General features: G+C 42.0%; 1 protein-coding gene and 2 pseudogenes across 8 annotated transcripts in view; 1 reads left to right on the forward strand and 2 right to left on the reverse strand.

Annotated features, from left to right (window-relative positions):
* The window catches only part of AGAP1 (ArfGAP with GTPase domain, ankyrin repeat and PH domain 1), a 639639-nt gene that overhangs the window by 511397 nt on the left and 106917 nt on the right, over positions 1 to 21325 (reverse strand). For all 8 annotated transcript variants that reach the window (XR_009760410.1, XM_061607665.1, XM_061607664.1 and 5 more), the window contains exon 6: positions 9495 to 9629. Coding sequence is in view for 7 of the 8 variants with exons in the window: in XM_061607665.1 (XP_061463649.1) it covers positions 9495 to 9629 (135 nt within the window). In the remaining variant the exon portion in view is untranslated. The remainder of the gene's footprint in view (positions 1 to 9494; positions 9630 to 21325) is intronic.
* Positions 1317 to 1435, reverse strand: LOC133378504 (5S ribosomal RNA; annotated as a pseudogene).
* On the forward strand, positions 3707 to 3825 carry LOC133378541 (5S ribosomal RNA; annotated as a pseudogene).

Here is a 21325-nt window from a genome sequence, read left to right on the forward strand (position 1 = left end):
ATCCGTTTCTATTTAACAGCAAGTACTTTCAATTCCAGGTTTCTCAAATGCAAAAGGCATCTGGAGTTGCCCGGAAATGGGGAGAAAAAAATCCAGAGGCAGGCATGTTGTGCAGGTCTCACTAAATGCATATGTGTAACTGAAAATACTATCCCATGCCTTTTTGCTCTTTGCTCTCAAGGAGTGCCAGAAACTTCACAGAACCTTTTCAGGGCTGTGACTTCACAACCCTCCAACGACAGAGCGATAAACAGAAGGTGCTCCTGAAAGGATCACCATCAAAAAGTAGATGTTCACAACTGTCTTGTTAAGCAAATTTCCCTCACTTGATGCCTTTATTTGCTCAACTCTGAGAGAAGAACCACAATGAGAATGACTGGTTAATGGAATTACTGTTCTTCTTTAAACCACTCTCCCCCTTCCTGCTGGAATTTAATTTAAAGACTGTTTAACTGCATCTTAACTGCATTTTTTCCTAGGTTGTTGGGATGGAAATAGCCCCACAGCCCATAACAAAGGAGCTTCCCCTTGCCTGGATCATGTAGGTACTTTCTACACCTCTATCAGAGGCTTTAATGGTACTGACAAAGGAATTACCCACATACTTCCCACGTTTCCAGTGCCTTGCAAAGGTAATCAGAAAAATACCCCCATGCCATTCTTATGCTTCCCATAAGCTCATTTCAAAACAAAATCTTACAAAATTTATAGTCCTGAACTCAGGAATGCTTGCTTAACAACCCTCTAAGTTTTCATGGTGATACACAAAACAGTCAGAGAGAATTCAGAGTTCAAAGTACAAAAAAAGAGAAAAAACTCCAGACCCGTTGGACTTTCTTCTGTCAGTGGTCTCACAATTTGTTGAAATTAATTAAAAATCAGCCATGTTTACAGAGTGCCTGTAATCCTATTACGGACCTTGCCCCATACGCTGACCTTCATCTTCTGCAGTTTAAATTTCTTTAAAAATCATGGCTGATTTTTAATTAATTTAAGAAATTTAACATTGAAGTCTATTATTATGTCAGGCATGCTCAGTAAAAAGCAACTGTCAGTGTTCTAAAAGCCAGACTCACAGCTGTTTGGCTTGGCTAATCAGGGGCCACACCAAGACCTAAAAGTTATTCCAATTTAGACAATCCTGGCTTCCCCCAAACAATCTTGGGAAGTGTAGTTTGTGAAGGGTGCTGAGAGTTGTTGTTATAAACCTTCAAGTCAACTATGACTTATGACGACCCTATGAATCTTTTTAGAGAGATTCATAGGATTTTCATGGTAAGAGGTATTCAGAGGTGGTTTGCCATTGCCTTCGTCTAAGCTTACAGCACCCGGTGTTCCCAAGCAATCTCCCATCCAAGTACTAACCAGGCCTAACCCTGCTTAGCTTCTGAGATCAAACGAGACCAGGAGTGTTCAAGGTGGTATGGTCGTAGGTGCTGAGAGTTGTTAGGAAGCTCCTATTCCCCTGACAGAACTCCAGGGCCAGAGTGGTTTAACAGTCAGCCCCTCTTCTGGGGATTGTAGCTCTATGAGGGGAATAGGGCCTCTCCTAGTAACTCTCAGCACCTTTCACAAACTACACTTCCCAGGATTCTATGGGGGAAGCTATGACTGTCTAAAGTGACATAAAATCTGATGTGAATGTGGCCATGAACAACTTTGGTTTAAATTTGGGTGGGAGACTACATGTGCCAACTGTAGAATAAAAAGGTGAGAGAAACCCCGAAAAAGAATGATACTGTTCACAATGTTTTCCTTTTGGAAAGGAAAGGGGCTTCCCCTCTACCCAGTGCTCACCCATCCAATCTCCTCCCCGTCCCCTCCCTCTCCCCTTCCCCTTCCTTCCCTTCTCTCTACCTTCCCCCTCCCCCAAGTCAGTTTCACCTATCCTAAGCATGATTGTAAAGGAGCAAATCCTACTGATCAAATGATCAAACCTGCCCTCCCCTCCTCCTCCTCCCTATCCCCTCCCTTTTGCCCCTTCCCTCCCCCTTCCTTTGCCCCTCCCTCCCCCCTCCCCATCCCCTTCCAATCCCCTCCTCCCTCCTTCCCTGTCCCCTCCTCCTCCTCCTTCTCCATGGTAGGTTTTACCTATTCTAAGCATGGCTGCACAGGAGTAACTCCCACTGAACTCTATAAGCATGCAAATAATCAGGCCTGCCTTTCCCCTCCCCCTCTCTCCTCTCCTTCCCCCTCTCCTTCCCCTCCTCTACTTCCTTTCTCCTCTCCCTTCCTCCTTCTTCCTCCTTCCCTGCCCACTTCAGCCCTCCCTCCTTCTTCTCCTCCTTCCCCATGGTCAGTTTTACCTATCCTAAGCATGATGGCACAGGAAACTCAAAAAGCATGCAAATGATCAAACCAGCCCTCACCCACCTGCTCCCATTCTTCTCCTCCCCTCTGCCCTTCCTCCTCCTCTACCACTGCCCTTCCTCCTCCTCCCCTCCCCCCATCCCCCATGGTCAATTTCACCTATCCTAAGCATGATAGCAGGGGAGTAAATCCCACTGAACTCAATAACCATGCAAATGATCAAGCCATTCTCAGCAAACTTGCACAGGATCCCATTTCTTACCTCCCAGATTAAAAAGCATAGAAATTCAATAATAGACAAAAAAAAAAAAACCTTGCAGTTTAACAACGTACCTATAGCCAACAGATATTTCTATCAAAAGCAGGGAAATTGGGCAGCTATAGTGAATGCACCAGGGGAGCAGGAGACCTGACCTCCTCTTTGAGATATTGGACTGCCCTACACATTTGTCAAAATGCAAACATAATTTGGGTTGGTCTTTCACAGTCCAATCCACTTCCTGTGTAGCTTGGAATAATTTGGTAACATGTGCCTCTGAGCATATGGTGAGTGGTGGCAACACCTGCAATCTGCCCAAATAACAGAAAATCACACATTGATCTTATTTTAGCAGGGAAGAAGCAGCAATATTAACACAGTTGATATAGTTCAGATAGTCACTTTAAATATGTTTGATTTACTTTACAGTTTTAGTTAAGTTTCCTATAGTAAATCATTTTCTTTTGGTTTTGTTTCTGTGAATATGTGAAGTACAGCAACATAATTTACACTAAAAAAAGAACTCCAAAAACAATTGTGGAATAATGGCACTGACTATTGTGCAGAATAGCCTCCAATGGACATGAGGAGTGTCTCAGTTTGCACAAGATAAAACAGTGGGAGGTGAAATATATTCTCACAAATTTCTAGGTGACCTCTATGTTTTTAACTGACTGTGCCCACCTTTCCTTTAGTAGAGTGGTTTAAGCATAGCAGGCTGAAAACATGCATCTTGGGCAGGCCAAGTTTGTTTTTTCCAGCAGCTAGAGGCATTGCTTAAGTAGCAACATATTGTAATCAGTCTGATATTACATCAAACTGCAGTTTCAGATTAATTAACAGAAATAGAATATAACCTCCAGTTTGAAACACAACAGGCTGTCTTCACCATCATATGACACTGACCAATAAAAAGGCTTTGAAATTAATAAAAATAAATTTGGCACAAATTTCTAGTAAGAAGACCAACAAACATACAAAACTGTAATTCTCCACCTTTGGAGATAGCAGGTGTTGCCACCACTCACCATATTTTCAGAGGCATATGCTACCAAATTCTTCCAAGCTACACAGTTAAGTGTGAAAGGCCAACCCAAACTGTGTTTGCATTTTTACAGATATGTAGGGCAGTACAGTGGTTACAGCCTTACTACCCTGAACACGCCCTATCTCATCTGATCTTGGAAGCTAATCAGGGTCACACCTGGTTAGTACTTGGATGGGAGACTGCCTGGGAATACCAGGTGCCGTAGGCTTAGAGGAAGACAATGGTAAACCACCTCTGAATACCTCTTACCATGAAAATGTTGGCAGCGGTGTAATGAACTGCGTGTACCCAGAGGTCCAGTCCAACCTGAGAGATCACCCAAGAGAAGAGACCAACACACACGAGCCTTTAGTCTTAAGAGTCTTTTACTGACATTAACGGTTATACAGATGAGAATACTTTCCTAACACTACTAACACCCCCCACACCAAGCGGTTTTGGTTTCAAGGCTTTATAGACAACAGAAGCTCTGTGCCAGCTGCATATCTGTCCTTGAGCTTTCTGAACGCCTTAACCCTTTCCTTGGCTTTTCTTGCTGTCTTTGTGGAAAACCAGACCACTAGACTTTCCAGCAGCCTACAGTTCCCACCTTTTCCATAAAGACATCATTTATTCACAGTTATATTCACAGATTACAGTTATGTTTCACAATTTACAGTCATTTCTTTGTGTCAGTACATACCAAGCCCCATAACCATCCTGTTGTATTTCTCCTCGCATATTGGCTTGGTCATGACATCTGCCAACATGTCATTTGTGTTGCAGTAAACCAATGTGATAAACCCTTGCTGTATGCATTCTTTTATGTGGTGGTATCTTACACTGATGTGCTTCGTGCGCTTGGTATTTGCTTCTGACGTTGCCAACCCAATGCATGCCTGATTGTCTTCATACACCTGTATCGGCTTCTCGACTTCTATACACAGTTCCCGTGTCAGGTGTTCAAACCACTGTAGCTCATTGCACGCGGTAGACAAACTTATCCAGCCTCTGCACTGGATATGGCTACTACCGCTTGCCTTCTGCTACACCAGTCGATTACAGACCCGTGTAGAAGTATCACAATGCCAGTGGTGGACTTACAGCTCGTCAGTTCACCCGCATGGTCTGCATCCACATAACATTCCATGCCACCTTTTCCTTGTCCAGACATAACTAGCCCCTTCTTGTTGGTGCCCTTGAGGTATCGGAGCACCCTCTTAATGCCTTGCCAGTCATGTTCTGTTGGTGTTTCTACCTTTCTGCTTAATATACTGACTGCATTGCAAATGTCAGGGCGTGTTACCTTCACCAGGTATTGTAACTTGCCTATAATGCGTCTGTATAGATCCGGATTTGTACACAACGTCTCGTTAGTGTCCTGCTGAAACGAGACAGTCATGGGTGTACTCACTAGTTTACACTCTGACATGCCACACATATCTAGCAGCTGCTTTATTTTCTCCTCCTGTCTCAACATAAAGCTACCATCTTCGCTGTGTATAGTGTCAGTTCCTAGATAATGGGTCACTGGCCCCAAACACTTCGTATCCACGTGTTGTTTAAGGCTGTTATGGAAGCATATCTCATCCTTTTCGTCATGGAATATATACAAGATATCATCCACGTACACAGAACAATGCGTGGTTTTAGCCCCACTGGTCTTCACATATACACATGCATCCGCAACGCATCTTCTAAACCCCATAGACTTTAGGACTTCGTCCAACTTTGTGTTCCAACATCGTGCACTCTGACGAAGACCATATAGAGATTTGTGCAACCTGCAGACTAGCCCTGGTTTGGTTACAAACCCTGGAGGCTGCTCCATATGTATCTCCTCCTGTAGGTCTCCGTGCAAAAAAGCAGTACCTATATCGTAATGATATACTTTCATGTTTTTCACTGCAGCTATTTTAAGCATCTTATAGATTCATGCTTAACGACTGGGGCAAAAACATCGTCATAGTCGGTACCATACTGCTGCGTAAACCCTTTGGCTACTAAGCGCGCTCTGTATCATAGCACATCCCCTGTGCTAGTCCTTTTCCTTTTAAATACCCACTTGCATCCAATAGCTTTCTTTCCCGTGGGAAGACTCTCCAAAGTCCATGTACCATTTTTGTCCATGGCATGTAGCTCCTCATGCATGGCTGCCTGCCATTTGGCCTGCTCAGTCTCAGACAACAGCCTGATGTCATTCACACTGGAGGGATCCTCCTGTGTCACATCAGTCGCTGGTAAAGCGGCGGTGAATGCCAGAGACGGTTCTGTCACCGGGCACGTCTTTGTTACACGAATATCCCTTTGTGTTGTCACCTTCCCCTCTGCCCCTAGAACATACCTAACACAACCCAGTTTGATATGATACAGCGCGTTCTTGATATATCCTCGTAAACAGAGTTTGTTCCCTTTCTTAATCTCACATGTCCCTTTTTAAACATTACTTCATACCCCATTGCGTTTAGTTTTGTAACAGACATGATATTGCTCTCTAAGCCTGGTACATACAATACGTCAGTCATTACAGTATTAAGGACATTTAACTTCACAGTTCCCCTCCCCAATACCTGTCTGTGCGTGCCATCTGCAAGCACAACATCCTCTTGCGTGGGAAGCGTGGTTTTGAACATTTCTATGTCCTTAATCATACTGTGGGTAGCTCCGGAGTCTACAACCCATTCAGTACAGTCTCTGTCCATTTTTCTCGAACTTGACACTTTTACGACTTGTATTTTCGAAGGCTTCCTCCCTTGTTCCTTTCGCTTCGCTGCACAGTCTCTTTGTAGATGATTACGTGAGCCACAGAAATAGCAAGCCTTTAGTCCGAAAGACCTTGCTTCTGTGTCTTTGAAGTTTGGCTTTCTGCTGTCTCTCTGCTCCTTCCTCTCCCTTCCTCCTGCTTCTTGTCATCTCTCCCATTCCTGGAGCAGCTTTCCGGATACGTACTCTACAGTCAGGCCCACATCTGGCATTGCTTCCAACGAGCTCACGACCGGGTCCCAGGAAGAGTTCAGTGAAGAGAGAATGATATAGACCTGTTGCAACTGCGTGTGTACCACATTCCTCTCCTGCAGTTCTGCAAACAGCTTCTTGATTTCCAACAAATGAGCAGACATTGTCCCGTCCTCAGCCAGCTTCATCTGATAGAGCCTTCGTGCTAAGTGTATTTTGCTGCTGGCTGTTTTTCTCACATGAATTTCGCTCAAAGCAGTCCATATAAGTCTCGCTGTCTGTTTATCTTGAATATGCAGCAACTGGGCATCATCCACCGCCAAGATGATAAACAATCTCGCCCTCTCGTCCATCCGAATCCATGGAGTCGGTTGCGGTGCTGCCGGTGGGTCATCCTCGATTACTTGCCATAAATCTTCCTTGGTTAGGAAAGCTTGCATTCTCAAGCACCAACTGGAATAGTTTCTTTCAGTGAGCCGTTCCAAAGGCATCCCGGCTGATAGTGAGACCGCCATACCCGAAGCCACGTCTCCTTCATGCCTCGGGAACACTATTCCGTAGTCCAACAGGCTTCAAACACTCTGCTGCGATGTGCCTCTAGGCTGTCTGTCTGTGCGTCTGTGCCTCTAGGCTGGGCGTCTGTGCCTCTAGGCTGGGCGTCTGTGCCTCTAGGCTGGGCGTCTGTGCCTCTAGGCTGGGCCCATAACCCTTGTTGGCAGTGGTGTAATGAACTACGTGTACCCAGAGGTCCAGTCCAACCCGAGAGATCACCCAAGAGAAGAGACCAACACACACGAGCCTTTAGTCTTAAGAGTCTTTTACTGACATTAACGGTTATACAGATGAGAATACTTTCCTAACACTACTAACACCCCCCACACCAAGCGGTTTCGGTTTCAAGGCTTTATAGACAACAGAAGCTCTGTGCCAGCTGCACATCTGTCCTTGAGCTTTCTGAACGCCTTAACCCTTTCCTTGGCTTTTCTTGCTGTCTTTGTGGAAAACCAGACCACTAGACCTTCCAGCAGCCTACAGAAAACCCTTTGAATATAAGTCATAATTTACTTGAAGGCATATAACAATAACAAGGGTAGTACAATATCTCAGAGAGGAGGTCAGGTCTCCTGCTCCCCTGGTGCATTCACTATAGCTGCCCAATTTCCCTGCTTTTTAAAGTTTGATAGAAATATATGTTGGCTATGGGTACATTCTTAAACCACAAAGGTTTTTTTTACCTATTAGTGAATATAGATATAATCTTAAGGTGCACCAGTTTAGATCATGCTGCATCAATTACAAGTAGCAAAATCTTAGTGTCCTTTCCCACTAAAGAGAAAGGTGCAAACGTTCTCAAAGAATATGAAAGATTAAGTACAAGATGTACTATTGAGTATTTAGTCATGGGCTCCTGCTGGGAGGAAGGGCGGAATTTAAATCAAATAATAAATAAATAAATTCATACATTTTCCTTCTGCTGTGTTTTATGAAATAGAAATATATTAAGAACCTGCAGGATCAGGCCAATGGCCCATCTACAGCAGCATCCTATTCTCACAATGGTCAACCAGAAACCCGCAAGCAGAACCTGAGCAGAACAGCACTCGCCATCTGTGATTCCTAGCAATTGATAATCAGAAGCATATTGCCTCCCACAGTGGAGGTAGAGCATAGCCAACATGAATAGTAGCCACTGATAGCCTTGTGCTCTAGGAGTTTGTCTAATTGTCTTTTAAAGCCATCCAAATGAGGGCCCATCACTATCTCTTGTGGGGCAAATTCTATAGTATAACCATGCGCTGTGCACCATATTCCAAGTGCAGTCGCACCATAGATTTGCATAACATCAAGATCAGTTGTTTTATTTTCAATCCCTTTCCTAATGATCACTAGAATGGTATTTGCCTTTTTCATAGCTGTAACATTCTGGGTTGACATCTTCATCAAATTGTCCACAATGACTTGGTCAGTCACTGTCAGGTCAGACTACACGAGTGAATGTGAAATTTAGATTTTTTTTGTCCTGATATGCAGTATTTTACACTCGTTTACATTGAATTGCATTTCCCATTTGACTGCCAGTTCACCCAGTTTGAAGAGATCCTTTTGGAGCTCTCCACCATCCCAACCCTGAACAACCAGCAGCAAACTGGGCTCACTGATCACCCCTTCCAGATCATTTATGAACAAGTTAAAAAGCATAGGTCCCAATACTGATTCTTAGGGAACTCCACTTTCTACATCCCTCCATTTGAAGAACTACCATTTTTATTCTTATTCTCTCCTTCCTGTTTCTTAACCACTTATTGATCCACAACCAGACTTCTGCTCTTATACCATGGATGTTAAGCTTACATAGGAGTCTTTAGAGAGTAGGTGACTCTTAGATCTTGTCAATATGCAGGAAAGTCAACAGCACAGTGCCTAGAGAACTGAAGAAATTAATCAAGACACATGACAGGTGGTCAGAATTGCATTGGTTTAAGTATTCAATATATATGATTCCATACATAGCATTTCATAGCGTGTTTGTTTTCAGATCTTGTCAAATGCTATGGGAGCACCATTAGTAAATAGAATGTCCTGAAAGGAGAGAGCCATAGGCATCAGGCTTGTGCAGAGTGATTTTTAGGTCTTACCAATATGGTATATCTGCATGTGGACTGTACCATTTCAGTCTGTGGTCACATACAAAAAGAATTCTCTCCGCATAGGAAACTAGATGTCAGAGAGGTCTATCATAGCCTTTTCCTAGTCATCTAGATTACGCTTTTTTATGTGGAGGGAACCCCCACAGTCTGAAGTGGTAGAGACCAGACACATGTTCAGATCTACTGCATTACTCAAGATTTATTGATTCAAGATCCACTCAATACAACAACAACATTGCTAGAATAAACTTGAATTTGGTACTGCATAATACTGTGTAGAAAAAAAATTATTTACCATCCTGAAAGACTCTCTCCACATTCAGTCCATAGGTAGCACAGGTTTCATAGTAGGTAGATCTCTTCAAATCGTTTGACAGTTTCCGTGCTCTAGTATCATCAATGACACGAGGATTATTGGAACTTATAGCATCTACAAAGAAAACAGTAGGGTATTTTTTTCATAAGATGCAAAAACACAAGATACAAAAACCTAAATTGAGACTTTTTTTCATTAAAGAGTGGCAAGTTAAACTCCTTGGTGCTCTTTAGCACCTCTTTCACTTCTATTCTAAAATGATTTTTGGAATTCCTTTTCTGAGGTGTAGGAATTCTAGAACTAAATGCACAATAGTATTTGGAACAGACAGTATCCTGAGTCTTGCATACTAGGTATTTTTAAACAACATTTTGTTTACAGATAACTGAATAAACTTAAACTATTCCCACATCTGTGTTCACAGGTTTACTCACTTTTTCTCCTCCAAGGACAAAATCCAACAGGGCTGATATGCAAACTGGAACCTTTATGAACAGAATAAATCTGCATTCCCATATAAATGTAGAATTAGAAATGTGGCCCTCCAGAGCTTTAAACATCACATACCAAAATCGGAAGTATGAATATTAAAGCTAGATTACACAGCCCAACAAAAAAAAATTTTTTTTTAGTTGCCAAGGATGTTTGAATGACTTTAGGTATTTTGGGGGTGCTAAATCCAAAAATGACATTAGTTTTGCCGAATTGGCTCTAGTTTTTGAGATAATGGATACCCCTCAAATGACGATTATGAGTCACTTGTGGTTCCTCTTCTGAGTCTTTGTAGCAACATGCAAAGCTAACCTTGCATAACAATGCTATCTCTAGAAAATCTCATGTCCAAAGACCCCCTTGAGTAAATCAATTGTAAAATGTTTCAAATACTTTTTGGAGAAATTAGGGGTGTTCATCAGATTCAAAGAAATCCTGAGCCAAGAGGCCTCAGAGGGATTTTGGGCTTATGAAGTGAAGTGAGATCTGTACAAGGCTGAATGAGTTAAAACAGAGATGCTTTGGTCACCTCCATGATCCAGACATTTTAAAAACGCTGCAGACAAGAATCTTCTTAAGTGAAACTATGTCTCTAAGCTTACATATACGAAAACCGGCAAGGTATCAGGGGAGAGGGAGCAGTTTTGCAAAAATCAAAAGTTATGTCTCTAGCTTGAGCAGAACATCAGGATCCAAGCAGGAGGAGGGATGTCTTTTGTTTGAAAAGTAGTGTAAAAACTCACGCTACTGCTTCATGCACCTCTTCTCTCACAAAGGCTGTGTTTGGGAGTTGCATTTCTCAGAATAGCCTGTAAATTCCTTTGGTGGAAGGCAACATCAAACGCCTTGCAAATCTCTAGAAATGTAGTCCTCTTTTGCCACTGGAGCAGGAGGTTGCTGAAGGTCATACCTTGAGCTACTCTGCTGAAGCTGATTTATTGTTGCTGGTGTTTGTCTATGAACAGTATGCCTTTCTATGTAAAACTACTCAAAGCAGCTTACAATAAAATAATGAAAAGAAAACATCACACACAGAGTACTTTTTTTTTAAGTTCATATTCCAGGAAGTATAAAACAATCCATCATTTAGCACACCAAAGTGGTTGCTGGAAAAAAGGTTTATACAAGATGACAGAAAACCTCAAACTGGGGGCAAGATGGGCCTCCCACGGCAAGTGGCTCCATAGAGGCCTTTCTTGCATTCTAACCAAGTGCAACACAAAGGAGAGCCTAGTAAATTCTACTGGGCAGGCAAGTTCATATGGGAGAAGAGTATCCTTGAGATATTCTGATCCTAACCCACTAAGGGATTTAAAGATAAGGTACACTTTGAACTGGACCCGGAAACAATCTGGGAGCCAGGGACATTGTAGTGATAAAGACGTCCTATGCTCCTAATAACTAGTTCTGGTAAAAAACCTAGCAGTTCACGGATTGCTAGGGGGTTCATGGATGGGTTTCAGGGGGGTCTGTGAACTGGCACAAAAAATAAATAAATTTCCAGTGCAATAAAATAAATGTGTATTTATTTATTTATGGGGGTCCATAGCTGTCATCAGATTCTCAAGGGGTACATGACCCCAAAAAGATTAAGAACCACTGGTCTAGCTATTACATTCGGGAACATCATGCTTTGAAACAGCATACCTGAAAGCTTTGATTCTGTGAGGGAAATTCTGCGGTCCCCTTACATCTTGAGAATGTATAGTATATACTGAGCAACCAATTGAGCAATACATAACCTAGCAAGGTAAGAAATCGACTAATACAAAGACCTGCCTCCTCAAAATAAGAAGTTGCAGATATTTCATCTGGGCTATCTTTTAGAAAATCCATCATGTGCTTTTACTAAAGCCTTAGAAAACATTCCAAGAGTTCACACCATCTACAGAAGTCTTCCACATGTCCTCATAGACACAATGTAACATCAACACACAACAGGTTGCATTCAATTAACTGGTACTCAGAGTAGACCCAACAAAATTAATGATCCTCTGTTACTTAAGTCTATTACCTTCAGTGGGTCTACTCTGAGTAGGACTAGCACTGAATACCATCCAAAGCTACCAAAGTCCCTAAAAAATTGTAATAAGTATAAGATTTGCAGTCAGAAATAGTACTACCATATTGAGCAAATAAGGGTTGAGAACAGGTGTGAGAACCTTTGGCCCTCAAGATGTTGCTGAGCTACAACTTCTATAATCTCTGACCATTAACCATGCTGGCTGAGGAGTGATGGGAGTTGTAATTCAGCCACATCTAGAGGGCCAAAAGTCCCCCACATCTGATTTAGATGAAGAAAGTCGTTGATTCAGAAGATATAGTACTATGCACACCAAAGAAATGGAGACCAAGTGAAGACAACAAAATAAATCCGTGAAGAAAGAACTAACAAAGTACACCGAGTAATAACACCCTGCCGCCAATCTGAAAACACACATAAAGCTAGAGGTTTTTTTAAAGGAAGTGTTATTCCTTGCAGCTTCCAGAATTATTTCACCTTCTTAATGCCTTACTGAAAGAAAACACTCATTGCAGAGTGATGCTTATATCATGAGAGCTATGCTCTCTCACACACAGTACATCTCTACAGCTCTTAGTCATTACTCACCCTTTTCTGATCACTACACGTCAACTTGTTTACTATCTTCCCTACATGCTAATATGATCTTGCCTATACAAAATACAATTCTTCACATCCAGTCAAGAGGCTGACTAAAGATTTTAAAATATATTATATTACATTATATTACATAACCCCCCTCTAGGATGCACACCTTAATGTGGTGAGGGGGGTTGAGACTGTTGAAGAAGCCGAGAGCAATGCCATCAGGAGTCTAGACCAAGAGGCTAGACTCCTAGCAGGGTCACCCAAGGCAGAATGGTCAAAGCTGAGACACCAGACTAACATGCATCCAAACTCAGAGGAAGGCAATGGTAAACCACCTCTGAATACCTCTTACCACAAAAACCCTATGAACAGAGTATCCAAAATGCAACATGAGATAGTGCTGGAAGATAAGACGCCCAGGTCAGAAGGCACTCATTGAGCTACTGGGGAAGAACAAAGGACGAGTAGCGCTGTGACTAATGATGCAGCTGGGTGAAAGCCGAAAGGAAGGCCAGAGGCTGATGCACACAAATGTGAAAGGAGATTCCGGAGCTGTACGACGCACACAATAGGAACATGGAATGTGAGAAGTATGAGCCAGGGAACATTAGAAATCGTCAAGCAAGAAATGGAACGCATCAACATTACAATACTTTATGTGAGTGAATTAAAATGAATGGGAATGGGACATTTTCAGTCAGGCAACTACAAAATATTTTATGTAGGAAATGAGAACTTAAGAAGAAATGGGGTTGCTTTAATAGTGAGAAGTGATGTAGCAAAAGCAATTAAGAGCTACAACACAAGGTCTGAGCGAGTGATATCAATGAGATAAAACAGGAAACCTATTAACATAACCATAATCATAACCAGGTTCAGAGAAGGGCAACAAGGGTGATCAGGGGACTGGAAACAAAGCCCTATGAGGAGAGACTGAAAGAACTGGGCACGTTTAGCCTGGAGAAAAGAAGACTGAGGGGAGATACGATAGCACTCTTCAAGTACATGGAAGGTTGTCACACACAGGGGGGCCGGGATCTCAATAGTCCCTGAGTGCAGGACACGGAATAATGGGCTCAAGTTGCAGGAAGCCAGATTTCAACTGAACATCAGGAAAAACTTCCTAACGGTTAGAGCCATACGATAATGGAACCAATTACTTAGAGAGGTAGTGGTCTTTCCAACATTGGAGACATTCAAGAGGCAGGTGGACAGCCATCTGTCGGGAATGCTTTTATTTGGATTCCTGCATTGAGCAGGGGGTTGGACTTGATGGCCTTATAGGGCCCTTCCAACTCTACTATTCTATGATTCTATGATCATCCAAGTCTATGCAGAAGAAGAGAACTTGGAGATATTTTATGCAGAAGTACAGGAAGAAATTGATCACACACCAAAACAAGATGTGCTGATAATCATGGGGGACTAGAATTCTGTGAAGCCAATAATTTGTTTCTTGCAAACACATATTTGAGCAACCGAAAAGATGACTGTACACGTGGACATCCCCAATTGGTCAGTATAGTAATCAAATTGATTATATAATTGGTAGCAGAAGTTGGAGAAGTTCCATACTTTCTGCAAAAACAAGACCAGGAGCAGACTCCAGTACAGATCATGAGCTGGTCTTATCGAAAATCAGAGCAAAGCTAAAAGAGAACAAAGCAATCATAATGCCAAAATACAATTTAGATAACATCCCAGAAGAATATAAAGATCAAATAAGGAACTGATTTGAGGCTTTCAACTTAGTTGACGGAGAACAGAAGAACTATGGAGTGAAATCAGAGACATTAACAGGGAAGAATGCAAAAAGACAACACCTCTAGTTAAAGAGAAAGACCACAATGGATGATTGAAGAAACTCTTAAAATGCTTAAAGTGAGAAAGAAAGCAAAAGCAAAAAGAGATAGAAACATGGTCAGAACCCTAAATGCAACTATACAGTACTAGTACATAGGGACAAAGAGAACTATTACAACAGTTAGTGTATAGAAATAGAAGAGGACAACAAAAAGGGAAGAACAAGAGCCCTATTCCAAATGATTAGAGAAATGAAAGGGAAATTTAAACCAAGAATAGGGATGTTGAATAATCAACAGGGGAACACACTGACTGACCGAGATGAAATAAAAGGAAGATGGAAGCAATACACTGAAGAACTTTATAAAAGAGATGCCAGGATGACAGATTCATTCATGGAGGAACCGTATGATGAAGAACCAGAAATTTTAGAATGTGAGGTGAAAGCTGCTCTTAAAATACTTGGAAGAAACAAAGCACCAGGAACCGATGGCATAACAACAGAGTTGTTACAAGCTACTGAGACTGAATCTGTCCAAATTTTGAGAAAAATTTGTCAAGAAATATGGAAAACTAAACTATGGCCCACAGACTGGAAGTGTTCAATATACATCCCAATTCCAAAGAAAGGGGGTCCCAGGGAATGCAGTACTTATTGAACTATTGCCTTAATATCCCATGAAAGCAAAGTAATGCTCAAGATTCTACAACAAGGGCTCTTACCATATATGGAGCGAGAAATGCCAGATGTCCAAGCTGGATTTAGAAGAGGTACCAGAGATCATATTATAAACATATGCTGGATAATGGAACAGACCACGGAATTTCAGAAGAAAATCACCCTGTGCTTTATACAAACCGATATGAACCGGCCCGTACTCTACATTCTATTACGAAGGCCCTCCTCCGGGTTCCGACTCATAGGGAAGCCCGGAGGGTGGTGACAAGATCTAGGGCCTTCTCAGAGATGGCCCCCAAACTGTGGAATAGTCTCCCCGAGGAGGTGCGCTTGGCGCCGACATTGTTATCCTTTCGGCGCCAAGTTAAAACCTTCCTCTTTTCCGAGGCATACTAATTTAAGTTAACTTAATTTTAAAATCTGCTGTGATTGATTTTAGATTCTTTTATTTTATATGTTTTTGTTGTATTATACTATGTGATTTTATTGTATTTCTTGTGTTCACCGCCTAGAGAGCTATTGCTAGATGGGCGGTATAAAAGTCTAATAAATAAATAATAAATAATATAGATTAAAGCAAAGCCTTTGACTGTGTAGATCATGAAAAACTATGGAATGCTTTAAAAGAAATGGGGGTGCCACAGCATCTGATTGTCCTGATGCGCAATCTATACTCTGGACAAGAGGCTACTATAAGGACAGAATATGGAGAACCGATTGGTTCCCCATCGGAAAGGGTGTGAGACAGGGGTGTATTTTGTCACACTATTTCTTTAATCTATATGCAGAACATATCATACGGAAAGCGGGATTAGACCAAGATGAAGGTGGTGTGAAAATTGGAGGGAGAAATATAAATAATTTAAGATATGCAGACAATACCATACTACTAGCAGAAAACAGTGACGATTTAAAACGAATGCTGACGAAAGTTAAAGAGGAAAGCACAAAAGCTGGACTACAGCTGAACGTCAGAAAGACTAAAGTAATGACAACAGGAGATTTATATAACTTTAAAGTTGACAATGAGGATATTGTACTTGTCAAGGATTATCAATACCTCGGCACAGTCATTAACTAAAATGGAGACTATAGTCAAGAAATCAGAAGAAGGCTAGGACTGGAAAGGGCAGCTATGAGAGAACTAGAAAAGGTCCTCAAATGCAAAGATTATCACGGAACACTAAAGTCAGGATCATTCAGAACATGGTATTCCTGATCTCTATGTATGGATGTGAAAGTTGGACAGTGAAAAAAGCGGATAAGAGAAAAATCAACTCATTTGAAATGTAGTGTTGGAGGAGAGCTTTGCGCATACCATGGACTGCGAAAAAGACAAATAATTGGGTGTCAGAACAAATTAAACCAGAACTGTCACTAGAAGCTACAATGATGAAACTGAGGTTATCAGACACATAATGAGAAGACATGGTTCACTAGAAAAGACCATAATGCTGGGAAAAACAGAAAGGAGTAGAAAAAGAGGAAGGCCAAACAAGAGATGGGTTGATTCCATAAAGGAAGCCACAGACCTGAACTTACAAGATCTGAACAGGGTGGTTCATGACAGATGCTCTTGGAGGTCACTGATTCATAGGGTCGCCATAAGTCGTAATCGACATGAAGGCACATAACAACACCATATTACATTTAGGGTGAGTGGAGTTTATTGTCAGACCATAGGTCATCACAACATCACAAGAAATCAAATTCACAACAATGTATAAAATGGTAAAACCAGGTAATAAAATTAATTAAATACATTTATCAGTTCAAAATATCTACATATATTAATGTTCCTTAGGTTCCAGTTGAAGTAAATGTTTTGCTCTCAGGTTCTGGGCGGCCAAGGCAAAATGGGCTACCCAGTAAGTCACCCAATAGTTGGTATCAGCTAGAAGGAAATAAACTATCTGGTCTATAGTGTGGTATTCATGACAATTAATTAGAGTATTAAGAAACTTGGTTCTTGGATGGTCATAAAGGGGGCAATCCAGGAGATAGTGGGGAAGGTCTTCTACCTTTCCAGAGTGACATATACACTGTCGCTGGTCCATAGGGAGCTGCAAGTAGCGACGGGACAGATAGGCAGTTGGCATAGTTTGGAATCTTAAGGCTGTAAAGGCGAAGCGTAAATGAGTTGGTAGCGGAATTGACAGATAGTGCACCCTAATATGATCCAGTTTATACAGTCTGAACCAGGTAGAAAACTTAGAGTTTATTATTGTCAGTCTATCCATCCACTCACTATGGTATTTTATCTGAGCTTGTATTTTTACTTTAGTCAATAATAGGGGCGAATCTTGTGGAATATGATAAAGTGAGTGGATGGCTTGTAGTTTTGAAATCCAGTTAGAGTCCATGCCAATCATTTTTGAACAAGCTTTCGCCAAGATCTTAGAAGGTGAGTTTATTGAGATAGTCCAATAGATTAACAATAATTGATGAATCCGAGCACTAAGCGGCAACAAACCCACTTCAGCTCGTAACAAGGCCGCCGGTGTGGAACCAGGGAGATTCAAAAGTAGTCTAATAAATTTATTTTGTATACCTTCCAGTATAGGGGAGTAGGGTACCAACCAACCCCAAATCGCTGCCCCGTAGGTGATCTGGGGGAGGACCTTATTCTGGAATACTTTCAAGGCGGGGGCTACTAAGTGGCCGCCCTCAGTCCTATAGAAACGAAGAATGTTACCAACAGATCTTGCGGCTTTAAGTTTTACCGCAGCAATTTGTTCTTTCCATGATAAGGTATCTTGAAAAAGAATACCAAGATATTTGAAAGAACGGCATTGATTTATAGGGAGATTCCCTATGGACCATTTATGTTCAGAGTATCTTTTCCCAAAGATCATGATTTTAGTTTTCTGGTGATTTACCTGTAAAGATTCTTTTTTACAGTATGCCTCTAAATTTGCCAATAACCTTCTTAAACCAACAGGGGTCAAGGAGGGAAGAGTCATGTCATCAGCGTATAATAACATGGAGAGTTTTCTAGCTCCTATTGAAGGGGGAAAAAATTTTGGTCCTGCTAGGTCGTTGACTATATTGTTTAAGTATAGATTAAACAAGGCTGGAGCTAAAAGACAGCCTTGTTTTACCCCTCTGTTAGTCAGTATGGGGACAGTTAGATTATTACCCACCCTGATTCGGAGACTATTATTAGTATACAGCTCTCTAATCAGAAATAGGAGGCGTCTGTCGATATTAGTACAGGCCAATTTGGCCCACAGACGATCTCTATCAATAGAGTCGAAAGCGGCCGCCAGGTCGACAAAGGCGGCATAGAGATGTTTTGTGGGTCCCTTGATTGATTTCTTAGCCAAGAAGAGCAGTGTAGCACAGTGGTCAATGGTGGACTGTCCTTTTCGGAAGCCCGCCTGTGCAGGATGGATAACAATATTGGCCAATTCCCATTCTTCTAGCTTAAGTAAGAGAAATCTACTGTACAATTTAGCTCCTACATCTAAGAGACTAATAGGTCGATAATTATTAGGGTCTTTTTTTTCTCCTTTTTTGAAAATAGGGATGACAATACTTTTTTTCCAGCCCTCAGGCATGATGCCCGTGGCGTTGATAAAGGTAAATAAGTTCGCCAAAATAGGAGCCCACCAATCTGGAAAGTTGAAAAACAGGTCCGGCGGAATCATGTCCTCCCCTGGTGCTTTACCTCTTTTCAATAGAGAGATAAGAGTCTTAATATGGGCTGTTGTAACTGGCGGCCAATTAGTTAGATTATCCAGGAGAGGGCATAAGGACAAGATACTGGGAGCAGCCGTTGTGGTGTAAAGTTTTGTAAAGTGATCAATCCACACAGAGGGGTTTATTTGACCGGAGTCATAATAACAAAATGCATTCGAACGATTTGATACCATATACCAGAACTGCCGTTCGTTGCCCTCCAAAAGGGCCTGATTAAGTAGCTGCCATTGTGTGCAGCTATACTTTTTTTGTCTCAAAAGAGCCCTGTATTTGGAGCGGAGATAAACAAGTTGGACATAGTCGAAAGAAGAGAAATCAGTTCTTCTTTTCCTTGCATAGTTAACTAATTGGCGTTTAGCCACTTTACAATCAGAATCAAACCACTTCCTGGTTTTCAGGAAAATAGATTTTTGGGGGCCTGTATGGCTCACCAGAGGTTTGAGAAGGGAAATAATATTCTGATAAGAGAGGAGAGCGTCCATCATGCCCAGCTCCCCCATCATGGGGGAAGGGATGGTAAGACTCTCCAGTAGTTTTGTTATATCAGCTTGAAGGGTCGGGGACCATCATAATCTGCGGTCAGCTACTTGGGTCTCCTCGGGAGGTGGCAAAGTCGGGGGGGAGCCTGAGGGAGGCAGATGAAATGGTCACTGTCTATTCTGTCCAATACTTAAAACTTGGAAACTTCTGTAAAAAGTGTGCTGGACACCAAGGTGAAATCTATCACACTGGCCCCTATGTGAGAGCAGAAGGTAAAGGTTCCATTAGATTGGTCTAATCTTGAACCATGGAGGCATTCTAGACCATGAGTCTGTATCAGTTCAACGAGTCTCAGGCCTTGTTTGTTCACTACCAGATCTTGGGAGACTCTGTCACTAGGGAAAATGTTAGGGGAGGGGTCATGATTAGATGCAGGCCGGGAAGGCCAGCCAGATCCCATCCTAGCATTAAAATCACCACATATTAACAGTCTGCATGCCGGGTATTGATCTTCCAGGAGAGCCAAGTATTCCGAAAGGTGATCCCAGATACTGCCAGGAGCCGTATTTCTTGCCTTAAAAGGAGGAAGATAAACATTTATAACGATCAAATCTCCTGTCACCGGACCATGCAGGCGCACCGCCTGCACACAACGATCACAATTAGGGTCAAGGGGGTAGAAGTCAGCCATGAGATCCACCGAGATAAATATACAAAGACGCCCCCTCCCTCTGCCCTTAAGGTTAAATTTGGTCACCGGTAGCGTAACAGAACGGAAACCGTTTAGGTAAATAGAGGTTTCCGTCGTCAGCCAGGTTTCCTGTAAACAGATTATCCTAAATTGTTGTAGGAAGGGGGATGGATCCTCTTCTCTAAATTTATTAGACCAGCCCATAATATTCCATGAAAGTATTGACCACTGTCAATTAGTGGAAGGTAATTTCATATTATTAGCAAAGTAAGTATCAGAGGTCATAGTTTGTATCACAGGAGTCTTCCTTGATGGGGAGTTCCCTCTATTGGACGCATGTTGAAAGGCGGCCGCTGGGATACTTTCACTAATAGAAGGCTGAATATTCTTGGGAGACAAACTCGAGGCAACCTTTTCCTCGACGTTCAAATCTATTGGATTGAGTGTATTTCTCGTTGACTGTTCATGAATAAGGGAGAGGCGCAAAGAAAGTTGGACCAGTCTATTCAGGATTTTATCTCTTTCAGGCATTGGCAACAAACCGAAAGACTGGAACAAGGCCCGTTCCTCCTCCACCAGAGGGTTAACCTTCCAGAAGGCATGAATACATCCTTTATCCGTTGAAATTTGAGGCTGGATCTGTAGATCAGGAGTTGGGCTGTTACGTCCCGAAGGTGGTGACATCCTTGAGTTTAAAGTCAAGTTATTTGAGTCCTTCAGGTATAGGCCAATTGGAGAACGAATAGCATTAGATCGGACTACAGGTTCAAGTATTTTGGGAAGGGTATATTCATTACACCGTTGTTCTCGAGAGTCCAGGTCAATCAGCAATTCATAGTTTGAATGAAATGGAGACAACATGCCACCTTGGAGATTAGAACAGGGTGATATTAAACTCGTTGGAGGCAACAGGTTTTCAAAACATCTCATAGTGAGTAAGCCCAGTTCAGTCAACTTATCTTTATAATGCCACACCTGTCCTGTTACCTCTATAGAAGAAAAGGAAACCACCACCCTAGCAGTGATGTTGTTATAATAAAGATATTCCACCCGCGCAATGTGTCTTATAGTTAAGGGCCTTATCATAACCTTGTTGATGATAGATATAAGATGAGATTTTCTGTAGTAAGAATGAATTTAGCCCCTCGGTTTAGGATAGTTTTCAAGAACCAACTTTGTTCTATTAAGCACAAGGTTCCATTGTTGCGGAGGGTCCCAGGTTGAGTTATTTTGAGGTGAGTAGGCACCCACCAAGATGTCATTCCAAGGGTCCTGGTGTAAAGTCCACTGTGTATCCCTTGCAATATTAAGATTATTCTGTTTCTCTCTTAGACAAACCAGGGGGTACGATC

The sequence above is a fragment of the Rhineura floridana genome, chromosome 2, assembly GCF_030035675.1.
Source record: "Rhineura floridana isolate rRhiFlo1 chromosome 2, rRhiFlo1.hap2, whole genome shotgun sequence".
In the NCBI taxonomy this organism is placed as follows: Eukaryota; Metazoa; Chordata; class Lepidosauria; order Squamata; family Rhineuridae; genus Rhineura; species Rhineura floridana.